Source organism: Oryctolagus cuniculus, chromosome 3 (genome assembly GCF_964237555.1).
Source record: "Oryctolagus cuniculus chromosome 3, mOryCun1.1, whole genome shotgun sequence".
Lineage (NCBI taxonomy): Eukaryota > Metazoa > Chordata > Mammalia > Lagomorpha > Leporidae > Oryctolagus > Oryctolagus cuniculus.
The window spans coordinates 145,266,152-145,280,276 of record NC_091434.1 but is presented as its reverse complement, the minus strand read 5'-3'; the positions used below and the strand labels follow the sequence as shown (position 1 = coordinate 145,280,276).

Sequence of the window (14,125 nt, the reverse complement as noted above, 5' to 3'; positions counted from 1 at the left end):
TCGCCGTTCCGGGTTAGCTGCTGCCCCACCCCACCCCCACCTTTGCGGAGGGGCAGCACCCCTGCCGCTTTCCCCACTTTCGCGGAGGAGCGGCACCCCGCCAGCCAGCTCTCTCAGGGGCTGCTCAGATGTTCCTCAGATGTTCCCTGGTGCATATTGTCTCTCTCCTCCTTTATAGTCCTCTTCCACCAATCCATGCTCTGCTACCCACACACTGAGCACGCTGCTCTCCTACAATCAGGAGCAGGATCAGCTCCTGCCACTTGTTAGTCAAATTGCGAGGCAGCTGCGTAGAAGTTGTTTGCTCTCTCTCAGCGCCATATTGTGGGAGATCAGATGCATAGAATTAGTCCTAGTTCCAGTAATTTAGTCTAGTCTCAGTTGCTCCCCACAGAACTCTAAAGGAAGTTAAGTTAATCTACCTACACAATTATATTTCAACAAAAGCAGGATAGACCAATTGCATTTCATGATTTTTTTGTTTTTCTTTACCTTAGTATTATTTTTTCTTTTTAAAATTGTTTTGAACATAAAGAGAACAAATTTCATGTGTTCATAAGTACAGTTCTAACAACCATACTTCCCTCCCTCTCACTCCCAACCTTAATTTCCCCCCTTCTTTCCTATTTTATTTAATATTTTAAAAAACATAATTTCCATCTAATCTTTAATCATAGGCTTAAGGAACCACTAACCATAATATTCAATGAGTAAAAAAAAAAAAAAAAAAGACCAGAGTTTTGCAGGGGTATGAACAAGGGTTAAAATAACAATCAAATCACAATATTTCTGTTTCATTCCTATGCATTTTTTGTATTTTATATAAACTAACACATAACAGAGAAAACATATATTTGTCTAAAAAGGGATTAAAATTCTCCAGTTCTATGGATTTGCCAAAGTATTGCTCTTTCTTTTCCTATGAAATAGGAGAAACTGCTCAGAAAATAGTGATTTTTTTGTAATTCTCTTCTAGTTTCACATCTTCATAATTATTCAGAAGATATTCTGAAGCACAAAGCCTAGTTTCTGAGAACTCCAAAATGCTCCGTAAGTCTTAAGCCTTCCTCTCATCATTGTTTTCTCCTTCTGGGTTATAATGTAGGTGAAATGTCAAATAGTTCTTAGACGTAAGCCATCTTACTCCAAAGCCGAATGCTGAGTCCCCAAGAATAGCATTAGAGGAGCACTTGGCCTGCAGGCTCTGTCCTCTGCTTGGTAAAAGCACTTGCCAAGTGGTTCTTAGGACACAACCTGCTGAAATTTTGCAGTTTAACAGCAGCCCTCTGGAAGTCCACTATCATTGGGGAAATGGAGGAGGATAACACTCCCATGGTACAATGGTCAATACAAAACGTGTTTATTTCCTCCTGCCCTGATTAACTTGCAAAAGGGAAAGGTTAAAAATGCAGAATATAAAAAACAGATCTCTGTCCCCTATGGGTCCACCGCCTTCTGCTGCAAATTTGAAAGCACTGTGTATCTCAGAAGAGGCCAGGACCTCCAATAGCAGGAACTGAAACAATCTAAAATTAGATGTTAATGGGGAAAGTCTCTGGGGACATTATAGAAAATGTTTGTTCATTTGTTTCCTTACATGTCATTCAGCCAGTGTCGTAAATTATAGGTCAGAGGTTCTGGCATGTTTCCAAAAGACTACTGCCTGTTACACTGAGTACAAATTCCAAGAGAATTAAGGAGAGCTGATAGGATTTCACCTTAAAGAAGAAGACATTCAGAGCAGAAAATCAGCAGTGCCAAAGAAATAAAAAAAGACAGAACTCCCCATTGAGATTGAATCCAGCTGTGGAACACTAGTAAGGCACAGCTAGTAGCAAAGTGAACTTGAGAAGTTAACGAGAAACTAATAACTTACAATTTGCTCCATTTTGAGAGTGAAAGCAAGAAAGTGAGGCAGAGGACGAAGCTAAGAACCTCAGGCAGCCTCGCCTGTGCCAAAATCCTTAGCCTTCAGATGCAAGACCTACCAGATCTGCACCAGCTCAACGAGGCCCTTCCTGTAACTACCCCTAGCCCCAGTAAAACTAGCATAGTCACTGTCTGCAGTCCCTCGGAATGGAACAAGCATCCATGTTTCATACTGATGTCATGGTCTTCACACTACAACAATGTGGACACAGGCCATTCAGTTATGGATATCACAAATATTTCTTAATCACATTCTATTTTTTTCTTTTTTTCAGGATTTTATTTATTTTTATTTGAAAGGCAGAGTTACAGAAAGTCAGAGGCAGAAAAAGAGAGAGAAGTCTTCCAATCTGCTGGTTCACTCCCTAAATGACCACAACCACTAAAGCTGAATTGATCCAAAGCCAGGAGCTTCTTCCAGGTCTCCCACACAGGTGCAGGGGCCCAAGCACTTGGGCCAACTCCCACTGCTTTCCCAGGACATAGCAGGGAGCTGCATCAGAAGTGGAGCAGCCAGGACTCAAACCAGCACCCATTTGGGATGCCTGCACTGCAGGCGGTGGCTTTAGCCACTATTCTGTAGTGCCAGTCCCTCACATTCTATTTGCTAGAAAAAAAAATACCAGGGTTGTGGTCTTGTCAAAGGGGATTTTACTAGCTAATGGGGGAGAAACAAATTATGGATACACAAATAAATCTATGAGGAGAGGGTTGATAAGTTTATTAATTTCACAAACTGCTGTAGAAGTTCAACTAGAAATAGCAAAAGCAAGGGGACTTAAGGATGTCTAACATATGCTCAGGAATGGAGCAAACTGAGCTGGTCAGGAGGTGGTACTGAACAGAAAAGACAAGAGCCTTCCATGTCAGGAAGGCTTAGGTTTTCTTTTCTAGGCCATGATGTTAGTTGGTAGGGATTCAGGTATCTCTACTTTTACAAGCTCCCAGGATGAGTCTTCTGCCAACCTATCCAACAAAATAAGACAAAAATTCCTCTTGCCATTGTCAGAGTTCATATTTTCCAACATGCCATGGCATTTTCCCCCATATAATTAGAATTATTCATTATTGAAGTGAATTTTTTGAAAATGTTTTTATTTATTCATTTGAGAGACAGAAAGAGCAAGAGAGAAAGAAAGAGAGAAAGAGAACACTCTCCTTTCCACTTGTTTACTGCCCAAATGCTGGGGCTGGACCAGGGCTGAAATCAGGGACCAAGAACTCAAGCAAGGTCTCCCACATGGGCAGCAGGAACTGAAGTAGTTGAGCCATCACTGCTACCTTCCAGAGTCTGTATTTGCAGGAAGCTGGAGTCCTGAGTCAGAGCAGGGTATCCTACATGGGTGTTCTAATATTAAAGGCAGAACTCTTAACCAACATGCTAAACATCTGCTCTCTGCCAATGATTTTTAGATTGAAACATGGAATTGCTGTTTTTGTAGATTGAAAATATTCAAATATAAATAGTTACATGAGTTTTCATTTAATTACTAAAAATGTATAAGTATTCAAAAAGTCCAATATTATAAAGCTTTTGTAACTTGGATCTTTATTAGTTGACATGGGAGTTTTATCCCAAATATTAGGTCTTATTTAATCAGTGTACTCAGTACATATTGGTCTATCACACGGATTTTAGTTGAGTAGCATCTTCAGATACCAAAGGGAAGAAACCAGAATCCTTATACTCAGAGCTTATATTAATCACATGAAGGAACTTTAGTCCCTTGACTTTATTTAAAATAGGAAAACCCAGATTCTAACTTTGTTGTGGGCTTCAAATGGTTGATTTATTCAAGAAAATAATCCAGGTCTCCAATCCCTAATATAAGAGCTTTTTGAGTAAGCTTTTATGTGATTTCTAAATATCAGCTAACCATAAAATTCCAAGTTTCTATTTTCCCCCATATTACATAAATGTCTGTATTTCCTCAGGTATTTGTATCAAGAATACATTAACCTTGCTTTATAATACTCTTTATTTGCATTTTACCCATTCTCTTCATATTGATTTAGGTTTTATTTTCTGCCTCCTTTTCATTGTCTTTTTTTTTGAACCTCTAACGAGTGTGTTAGCACTGCTTCATTTCTTGTTATCCATAGAAGTTGTAGAACAGGTATAAAACAGAAAGGAAAATACAGCTCTGTTGTCCTCCCCAAGCTCTGTTAGGATGACAAGTTCCCAAAGTTGTCTCTGGAAAGCCTCATAGGGAAAGATGAAGAAAAACAAGGAAGTGAACTCTGTTCTCTGAGACACATAGCCTTGACCTGAACAGACTGTGCTTTCTTTGGGCTTTGTATTTTCAAAATACAAAGAAAAGGAGACAAAAAAAAAAAAAAAGAAAGAAAAAGAAAAAGAATGTTTATTTCAAATATTTACTTGGGCTCACTAAGTTTTGTATACTTATTTTAGATTTAAGGTATGTAAAATAACCAGAGGTAGTAAGCCATAAACCAAAGTAATGTCAAGTTATTTTTTAAAATTCAAAATATGATGAAGAATAAGCAAATAGCTAATTATAATGACTGCAATCTAAAAATAACTTGAAAGAGACAGAGGAGGGATGTGCACTGCAATGCAGCGGGCTGAGCTGCTTCTTGGGATGCTGAATCTTATATTGGAGAGCCAGTTCAAATCCTGGTTATTCTGTTTCTAATCCAGTTTCCTGTGAAGTTGCTGATGCTGGACTATGTACTTGGTTTCCTGCCACCCCTGTGGGAGACCCAGATGGAGCTCCCAGCTCCTGGCTTTGGCATTTGGTGAGTGAACAGCTGATGGAAGATCTTTCTGTCCCTCCCTCTCTCCCTCTGTCTGTCAAACAAATCTTAAAACATAAATAAGGAGGGGGAGAAGAGGAAGAAGAAGTAGAAGAAGTAGGAGGAGGAGGAAGAAGAGGGGAGGAAGGAGGAGAGGGAAGAAGGGAAAAGGAAGGCAAGGAAAATATCTAACAATAGCTATACTTACTGATTTATTTTTATTGATATGGACATTAGTCAATAAAGTTGTCAGAAAGTCAATCAATATGTTTCTAAGGGTCTTTTATGCCTCAGGCACTAGGGGAAAGTAAGAAATTTGAGTTATGGAGCCAGCGCCATAGATCACTCGGTTAGTCTTCTGCCTGCGGCACCTGCATCCCACATGTGCGCCGGGTTCTGTACCCGGTTACTCCTCTTCCAGTCCAGCTCTCTGTTGTGCTCCGGGAGTGCAGTGGAGGATAGCGCAAGTGCTTGGGCCCTGCACCCCATGGGAGACCAGGAAGGGGCTCCTGGCTTCGGATCAGTGCAATGCTGGCCGTGGCGGCCATTTGGGGAGTGAACCAACGGAAGGAAGACCTTTTTGTCTCTCTCTTTCACTGTCTATAACTCAACCTGCCAAGTTAAAAAAAAAAAAAGAAAGAAAAGAAATTTGAGTTAAATACATCCCCTGCTTGATGGATCTTCTGGTTAAGGTCCTGGACTCATATAGTTTTTCTCCAGGAACTAGAGTAGAAGGTAGGGGTGAGGAGAGAAGGTATGGTTTTGGTAGGAAGTAGAATTTTAGGGAGACAAAATGGGCTTCAAAAAATGCAAAAGCTGAAATCTCAAAATTTTCCACTCTCAAATTGTCCTAGGTGGGACTTCAAGCAAAAAAAAAAAAAAAAAAAAAAAAAAAAAAAAAAACAAAAACAAACTTTGTTACCCAGAAAGGCTTTCTCAGGAGTGCAAAAGCAGCTGACTGTGCCTTTCCACACTGTGGTTGCCTTGAAATTCCTTTTGGCAAGTTGTCAAGAGATGTCAAGAGGCAAAAGCCCTAAAGAAATCAGGCTACAGGCAAAGTACTGATGAAGTCAAAGAAGGAGAAATCCTCTGAGAAATCCGTATCAGTGCTGCGATGTCCAAGTGCCCTCCTCTGTACTTGCATTGCCTAATAAGAGAACAAAATCCAAGACAGTTTCTTGCAGGAAGTATTCAGAAAGTTATATATGAACAGCAGACGATATCTAAGCACAAATTTCATAACTACTTATGATAGAAAAATATAGCAACACATGATAGAAAAGGGCTAACATTTTCAACCTTAGCTGTCTATGACAAATTATATTATAATGAGTGAATGATTAATTGAAGTAAATCAGCATAAGGTTTCAGAATTCTTTGATATCCTAAATAGAACTCTGAATTGTAATTTAATTATCTCTGTCACGTGATTTTTTTGCATGTCTCTCAAATAAGCCTAACACTAATTTGTATGGAGAGCTTTTTTGTTGCTATGCTTTGGAAAAAAAAATCTGAAGAGTGTTTTCATAAAGTTTTTTTTTGCACTTGTTTACAAAGGTGATTCAACTATATTTAAGGATCTCCAAAGTTGACGACCTCAGGTAAATGAAGATTGGACACAGCCATGTTAGAGAAGGAACTGAATAGAGAGAAGTGCAAATTTAAAAATACAGTAGCTACAGGGCACATTCAAGGGAGAAGAATTTGTTTAGGGGTGCTGAGGCCACCATGACACCCCATCCTGATGCACCAAAACACCAAAAGGCATTCCACAAACAGTGCAAGAAATCCCTCCCTATGAGACAGTGGGGACACTCACCTTGCCTACTTGGGTGGATGTGAATTCAGTTTGTTTGATGGAGCTGATCAGCAAATTATCTATCCTTGACTCATAGTTGAGATATCATGGCTTACTGGTTAAAGGCCCCTAGGAAAACACACTCAGGTTAATTCCCTGGACTGCAGTGCCGGCATCCTATATGAGTGCTGGTTCAAGACCCGGCTGTTCCACTTCCAATCCAGCTCTCTGCTATGGCCTGGGAAAGCAGTACAAGATGACCCAAGTCCTTGGGCCCCTGCACCTATGTGGGAGACCTGGAAGAAGCTCCTGGCTCCTGGCTTCGTATAGGCACAGCTCCAGCTATTGTGGCCAATTGGGGAGTGAACCAGTGGATGAAAGACCTCTCTGTATCCCTCTGCCTCTTCTCTCTCTGTGTACCTCTGGCTTTCAAATAAATAACTAAATCTTTAAAAAATAAATAAATAAAGGTAACTCATTTACAGATCACCTTGTGTCATTCTTGGAGGAAGACTTCACTTACATTTTAAAGTTTACTTTAAAGTAGTAAGTAAAAAGTTTACTACTAATTATTACTTAATCTTTACTATTCATTGCTTTACTGCAATAATATTGTAAATCTACCTGAATATTTTCAACCATCTGCATACTGGGAAATAAATTTCAAACCTACTTTAAAAGTATTCAGAAGAATAGGTTTTCTAGACTTTCCTTGCAGAAATCTCTCTCTCTTTTTTTTAAAGATATATTTATTTATTTGAAAGTCAGAATTACACAGAGAGAGGAGAGGCAGAGAGAGAGAGGTCTTCCAACCGATGGTTCACTCCCCAATTGGCCGCAACGGCCAGAGCTGTGCCGATCCGAAGCCAGGAGCCAGGAGCTTCTTCCGGGTCTCCTACACAGGTACAGGGTCCCAAGGACTTGGGCCATCCTCTACTGCTTTCCCAGGCCATAGCAGAGAGCTGCATCGGAAGAGGAGCAGCTGGGACTAGAACATGCTTCAGGCCAGGGCATCAACACACTGCACCACAGCGCTGGCCCCCAGAAATCTCTTTAATAATGAAATAATGCTTGCAAGTATATCTCTTAATTTGTTTATTCATTTGTTACCCTACTAAGATTTGCTGAGGACATACGTGTGCCAGGTACTATGAAAATTAAAAAGAATGAAAATAGAACCAGTCCAACTCTATAAGTTCTGAGACCAGTTCAGGAAGCCCATAATCTCACCCAAGCAGTATGGCAGCAGTTATAATGGAACTGGGCCACTTCTACTACTAATTTATCTTTCAAGCTAAGTAGAGATGAATTACTGGGGGATTTTTTTTTAAATAAAGAGAGATGTATTTCCAATGAATGAAAAGGGCAACTTCCCTCGAGTCTCATAACCCCATGATTGGTAATTTTTCTGGAAAAGAAGACAGATGATTTGGGTTGTGCTAGTGGCTGTGACTGGAAGATCTCTCTTCCTTCCCTCTATAATCACAATTCTAAAATAACTTTACAACCTGACACAGTTCTTTAAAACTCTGAGAAATAAAATATTTGGGACAACACAGAGGAACCAGGTAAACATTTTGTTTAATTGTTAACTTCATAAAAATGCCAAAATACTTACTTTTACACTGTATAGTCAGGCATTGTGGCTCAGTGGATTAAATCACCACTTGTGATCCCAAAATACCATCTGGGTGCTGATTCAAGTCCTAGCTGCTCTAATTCCTGTCTAGCTCCCTGGTAATTGCCTAATGGCTTGGGAAAAGCATCAAAAGTTGACCTGAGTGCTTGGGCCCCTGCCACCCACGTGGGAGACCCGGATGAAGCTCCTAGCTCCTGGCTTCAGCCTGGCCCAGCCCTGGATATGATGGCCATTTGACAATTGAAACAGCAGACAGAAGATCTCTCCCCCTTTCTCTTTCTCTGTTCTCTCTTCCCCACTCTGATGTTCAAATAAATAAATAAATGTCTAAAAAATCATGGCCAATATGGTAATGTGTGACTGGGATTGGTTTTGATGACATCTAAATTCACTCTAACTGTATCATGGTTTATCCATCGATGGTCTCTGTTCATTAACAGGATTGATCTTCTTTGGCAAATATTGCTATGGTTGGAAAAAGTCAGTCTACACCAGAAGAAAGTGAGGCAGCAGTAGACAATGGTACAACTTATCATTTAATGAAATGTCATAATCTGCATTCTTAGGAGTAATAGAAATTTAAAAAATGGAAGGGAGAACACTCTCAATTTGTAAAAAATAAGCTAGCAAATCCTAGCACATCTGTTAGGAAAACAATAATTCCAAAAGTATCTGGGGTAACTGCTAATAACCAAAAATTTCAAAGAAAATGTAAAAAACAATAAAGTCTTGGAATTCAATTAGGGCTAATCTAAAATATAAAGGGATATATAACTTTAAAATCATTTTCAAACTGCCATAAAAGCTTCTGTGATAAAGATTTCCATTTCATCAATTCATGTATCTAAATAGAAAATATTATTTTGCATGCATTTTATTCTAGAATAGTATTGGAATCTAAAAGAAGTAACTAATCATTCTCTAGAGGAAATAGTCATACAAATCAAAAGACACACTTTTCATTTCCATTGGAAAATTTTATTAGCAGCAATTGCCTGGATATCTAAATAGTCTTAAACACTTAACTATAAACTTTTTTGTCAAATAGGTGTACATAAATGCAGAAACTGTTGGAAATGATTACAGTCATTTGTGGGTATGTTGTTATAACAACACACCACAAACTGAGTGGCTTCTACACAACGAACATTTATTCCTCACAGTTATGGTAGCTGGGAAATCCAAGGCCAATGTAAGGCTGCTTCCTCATAGGCAGGGTCTTCTCACTGCATTCTCTCACAGTAGATGAGTTGAAAAATCTTTCGATGGTTTCTAACATGAAAAAGAGTCTTATCCTTGTGACCTCATAACCTCTAAGGCCCTTCCTCCAAATACCCTCACACTGTGGATTAGATGTCAAAACTGGAATTTTCAGGGAATAAAAAGACCATTGCAGTGACCAAGAACAAAATCATTGTTCCAGGTCCCTGAGATTCAAGCGTTGTTTGTTAATACAGTATGACTTGGGGGCCGGCACCGTGGCTCACTTGGTTAATCCTCCGCCTGCAGTGCCGGCATCCCATATGGGCACCGGGTTCTAGTCCTGGTTGCTCCTCTTCCAGTCCAGCTCTCTGCTGTGGCCCCGGAGGGCAGTGGAGGATGGCCCGGGTGCTTGGGCACCTGCACCCGCATGGGAGACCAGGGAGAAGCACTTGGCTCCTGGCTGTGGATTAGTGCAGCGCCAGCAGTGGTGGCCATTTGAGGAGTGAACCAATGGAAGGAAGACCTTTCTCTCTGTCTCTCTCTCCCACTGTCTATAACTCTACCTGTCAAATAAATTTTAAAAAAGTTTAAAAAAAACAGTATGACTTGTTCTGCTTTGAATGATGCAACACCTTATGATTCTACTTTATCACTATTTTCAAGAGATTAAAAGCTCAAAAAAACTCTTTCCCAGTTTAGAACTATATCTACACTCAAAACAACATTTTGATTCTATCAAGTGTTTGGTACAGTGGTTAACATGCTACTTGGGATGCCAGCAGCCCATGCTGGGATGTCTGGGTTCAAGTCCTGGCTCCGCTCTTGTTTCCTGCTTCTAGCTAATGCACACCCTGGGAGATAGGCATTCATGGCTTAAGTGCTCAGGCCCCTGCCACACTTGTGAGATACCTGGATGGACGTTTTAAGAACCTGGCTACAACTTGGCTGTTGTGGGACATTTGGGGAGTGAACAAAAGGATGGAAGATCTCTGTTGTGTGTGTGTGTGTGTGTGTGTGTGATGTGCGTGATGTACATAATGTGTTTCAAATAAAATTTAAATAATAAAAAAATTAAAAACAATAGGGGTCAGTATTTTGGTTCAATGGATTAAGCTACTGTGTGCAAGGATGGCATTGTGGCATAGCAGGTAAAACCACTACCTGTGACACTGACATCCCATATGGGTGCCAGTTCGTGTCCTGGCCAGTCCACTTCTGATTCAGCTCCCTGCTAATGGCTTGGGAAAAGCAATAGAATATGGCCTGAGTGCTTGGGCACCTGCCACCCATGTGGGAGACTCGGATGAAGCTCTTAGCCACTGCCTTTGGCCTTTCTCAGCCCTGGCTGTCGTGGCCATCTGGAGAGTAAACCAGTGATTAGAAGATCTCTGTCTACCTTTTCCTCTTTTTCAGCAACTCTGACTTTCTAGTAAATAATAAATCTTAAGAAAAAAATAAAAGTGCTTGCGACTCTGGCAACTCTGGAATCCCACATCTGAGTACCTGTTGGAGTCTGGTCTGCCATACTTCCTTTCTCGTTTCTTCCTAATGCACCTGATGAAGCAACTGAAGATGGCCTAAGTACTTGGGTCCCTGCCACACATGTGGGAAACACTTATGGAGCATCAGGCCCAGGCTGGCTTTTTCCTGGGCCAGCCATTTAGGAGTGAACCAGCAGAGGGGCAATCTCTCTCTCTCTCCCTCTCCCTCTCTCTGTCATTCTGCATTTCAAAGAAATAAAAATTCATTTAAAAAAATCTTAAGAAAATACTCATTTCAACACAACAATTCATTCTTTCAACAGATTTTGGATGCCTGCCAAGTCAGATCCTATGTCAAGATATAAGACCATAATAGCAAATAACACTGATTATCTTCCCTAGTTATTTTGAACCTTGAATATGAGGAGTTAAAAATGAGAGTATGCATTTTATCTACTGATGAATACCATTAGCAAGATAAACCAAGTGTGTTAGGGGAGACCAAACGACAATATTGGGCCCAGTGTAGAGTAGCAGAAAGTTTGGTGTTTTTTAAAATTTCATTTTAAGATAGTATAAAGACTATAAAGTGCAGCTCAAACTGGAACTGTTTAAGATAGTAAGGAAATTCAAGACAGAGGAAACCGTGGTGCCAAAAATCCTATAGTCTAGAAGGGGCAAAAAAATATATCTGTGGGCCACAACCCTGAAGCCTGCAGTAGGGGTGTGGTGTTGCGACAATAAAAGGAGGGAGGAATTAGACAAGAGCTAGGTCACACAGGGCTCTGTGAGCTGTAGCAAGGCCACCTGCTGCCTCATGAATCAAGTATCCAAGTCAAACTAGCTCTGGACCTGGCAGCCTGAGCAAATGCGCATGTGCAAGGCAGAAGCAGGCTTCTTCCCCAGAAACAACCCGCGTGTGTCTGCACACAGGCAGCTAACCTATGCTATTCCTTACCCATGACTTACTTGGAATAACTGTCGCCCGAAGCAGCATCATTGTTCTCACACATGCAGAGGTCAGAGGTGAAGGAAGATGATAAGAACGACCACAACAGATGAGGTCATGGGCTGCAGGAAGGCCACACCTCAGGGAGCTGGAAATTCACCGTTGTTGTGACCCCAGTTCATCTATGTGCATTCGCTCCCGCTGGGGGTTACGCTTCCCTCAGACTCCTCTCACTCGGTCCTCACGGCCTTCTGTTTAATTCCTAGCCAGATCTGGTTTCAGGAAGTGAGCTCCAAATCCTTCAGCATGGTAACACCCAAAGACTTTGGTTTCTGGTAATACAACATTCCATGGGGAATCTATCCAAAGGTCTTTAAGTGTCTATTTCCCTATAACTTTGTTCTATTGTGGAGTAAGGGGTGATCCTCTGAACAATCTGTGGATCTTCTGTCCTCAAGAAGATTGTAGATATCAAGTATATCTGTGTGAGTTTAGGGATTACTATATGTTGAAGAATATTGTGCATGAATCTATAACAGTACATTCTGAATGTACTATAAAAATGATGCCAGGGGCCAGCACTGTGGCATAGTGGGTTAAGCTGTTTCCATGTAGCACTGGGATCCCATATGAGCAGTGGTTTAAGTTCCAGTTGCTCCACTTCCAATCCAGTTCTTTGCCAATGCACCTGGGAAAGCAGCAGAGGATGGCCCAAGTGCTTGGGTCCCTGCCACCCATGTGGGAAACACGGATGGAGCTCTTGGCCATTGCAGCTTTCTAGGGAGTGAACCAGTGGATGGCAGATCCCTATCTATCTATCATCTCTTCCTGTTTCTCTGTAATTCTTTCAAATAAACAAATACATATTTTTAAAAATAAAATAAAAATGATGCCAGATAATATTATTAAAAATAAGTCAGAGGAAAATTGAAAAAAGCAGTGTAAATATGAATGGAAATGAGTTATCAATTGGAGATAAATTGTAGAGCTAGAGAGAAAAGTGGATGTGGGAATGATGTAAGGGTGAGTGACTGGGCCGCTTTGGGCTATTGAGTAAAATGCAGTGTGAAAAGCCAGTTTGCTGGAGGTGGTGACATGGTGGTGGTCTGTTTGGGACAGGCTTGGCTTGGAGCGTGTTACTGGGGCAGTTCCCCAGAAAGCTGGCTTGTGTGGAGGAAGCTTATTAAGGAGAATTCTCAGGTCAACATCTGTGGAGGAAATTAAAATCGAATGAAGAGAATAGAGTGAGGCAGAGGGGGAAGCTGGGCTTCAGCATGCTAACAGCAAGGCCTCAGCCAACCCCAGGGGAGCTCTGAAGCTCCGATGAACCTGCACATTTACCCTGACTGGAGGCACCAGTCCTTGGATGCAGAACAACACCCCAGGGAAATGTATGACTTTGGCTAAGGTAAACATTTTCATTTGCAGGAAGGTTTTGGAGAGAACTGAGGGCTCTCAGCATTCTAGTAACTCACTAAGGAAGTAAGCCTCTGGTTCCTGGGTGGCTCAGCAGAGCATTGCAACAGGGTATTTCTGGGAAGTTCTAGTAAACATGACCCTTATGCTACTCGATAAAGTGTTTTTTTTTTTCTTTCAAAGATTCATTTATTTATTTGAGAGTCAGTTACAGACACAGAGAGGAATGGAGAGAGATAGAGGTCTTCTATCTGCTGGCTCACTTCCCAAATGACCACAAAGGTCAGGGCTGCGCCAGACTGAAGCCAAGAGCCAGGAGCTTCACCCAGGTCTCCCACATGGGTGCAGGACCATCTTCCACTGCTTTCCAAAGGCACATTAGCAGGGAGCTGGATTGAAGTGGAGCTGTCAGGACTCTAATGAGGACCTACATGGGATACTGGTGGTGCATGCTGGGGGCCTAATCTACTACATCACAGCACCAGCCCCAAGGTAAAGTATTATGCTGGGTCCCTAACCATCACTGTTTACCCAGGTGAGTGCTGTCAGAACACCTCTTTGGCATATTACAAGGTAAAATACCATTTTTGGACAACTGTGATGTATGAGGAACTGTGCTGATATTTTCTCATGTGTTAGTTATTTCACTGTGACAACAGATAGACGTTAATATCTCCATTTTTAGATAATAAGGCTTAAGCTCAGCAAGTCCTGCCTTTTTGCTACCCCATGCTGCTTACTGAGAAAACTCTGATAGCTTCACTCCTCAGGGGGTAGAATAGGTCTGAATTACAATGTCAGTTGAGTGGGAGGGTTTAGGTGAAGCTATTTGGAAAGTGGGAAAAGATCTGGAAGGCCTTTGAGATTTAAGGAAGAATGTACCAAGAGAGAAAACAAGACAGAAACTCTGAAGGGAGTTAGAGTCGTGCAAATAATGATTTCACTCACTTCAC

General features: G+C 41.2%; 3 protein-coding genes across 7 annotated transcripts in view; 1 reads left to right on the top strand and 2 right to left on the bottom strand.

Moving 5' to 3' along the window:
• Positions 1-1,644, bottom strand: part of LOC138848883 (proline-rich protein 19-like) — a 2,668-nt gene extending 1,024 nt beyond the window's left edge. The window contains exon 1 of the mRNA XM_070069888.1: positions 1,598-1,644. Coding sequence (XP_069925989.1) covers positions 1,598-1,644 — 47 coding nt within the window. The remainder of the gene's footprint in view (positions 1-1,597) is intronic.
• CD36 (CD36 molecule (CD36 blood group)) overlaps positions 1-14,125 on the bottom strand; it is a 206,392-nt gene that overhangs the window by 146,660 nt on the left and 45,607 nt on the right. The gene's annotated exons all lie outside the window — the stretch shown is intronic.
• GNAT3 (G protein subunit alpha transducin 3) overlaps positions 13,355-14,125 on the top strand; it is a 75,566-nt gene continuing 74,795 nt past the window's right edge. The window contains exon 1 of one of the 4 annotated variants that reach the window (XM_051848882.2): positions 13,355-13,664. The gene's annotated coding sequence lies outside the window, so the exon portion shown is untranslated. Of the gene's footprint in view, positions 13,708-14,125 lie in introns of all 4 variants that reach the window. The other 3 variants (XM_070071244.1, XM_070071242.1, XM_070071245.1) reach the window with 3 other exon arrangements.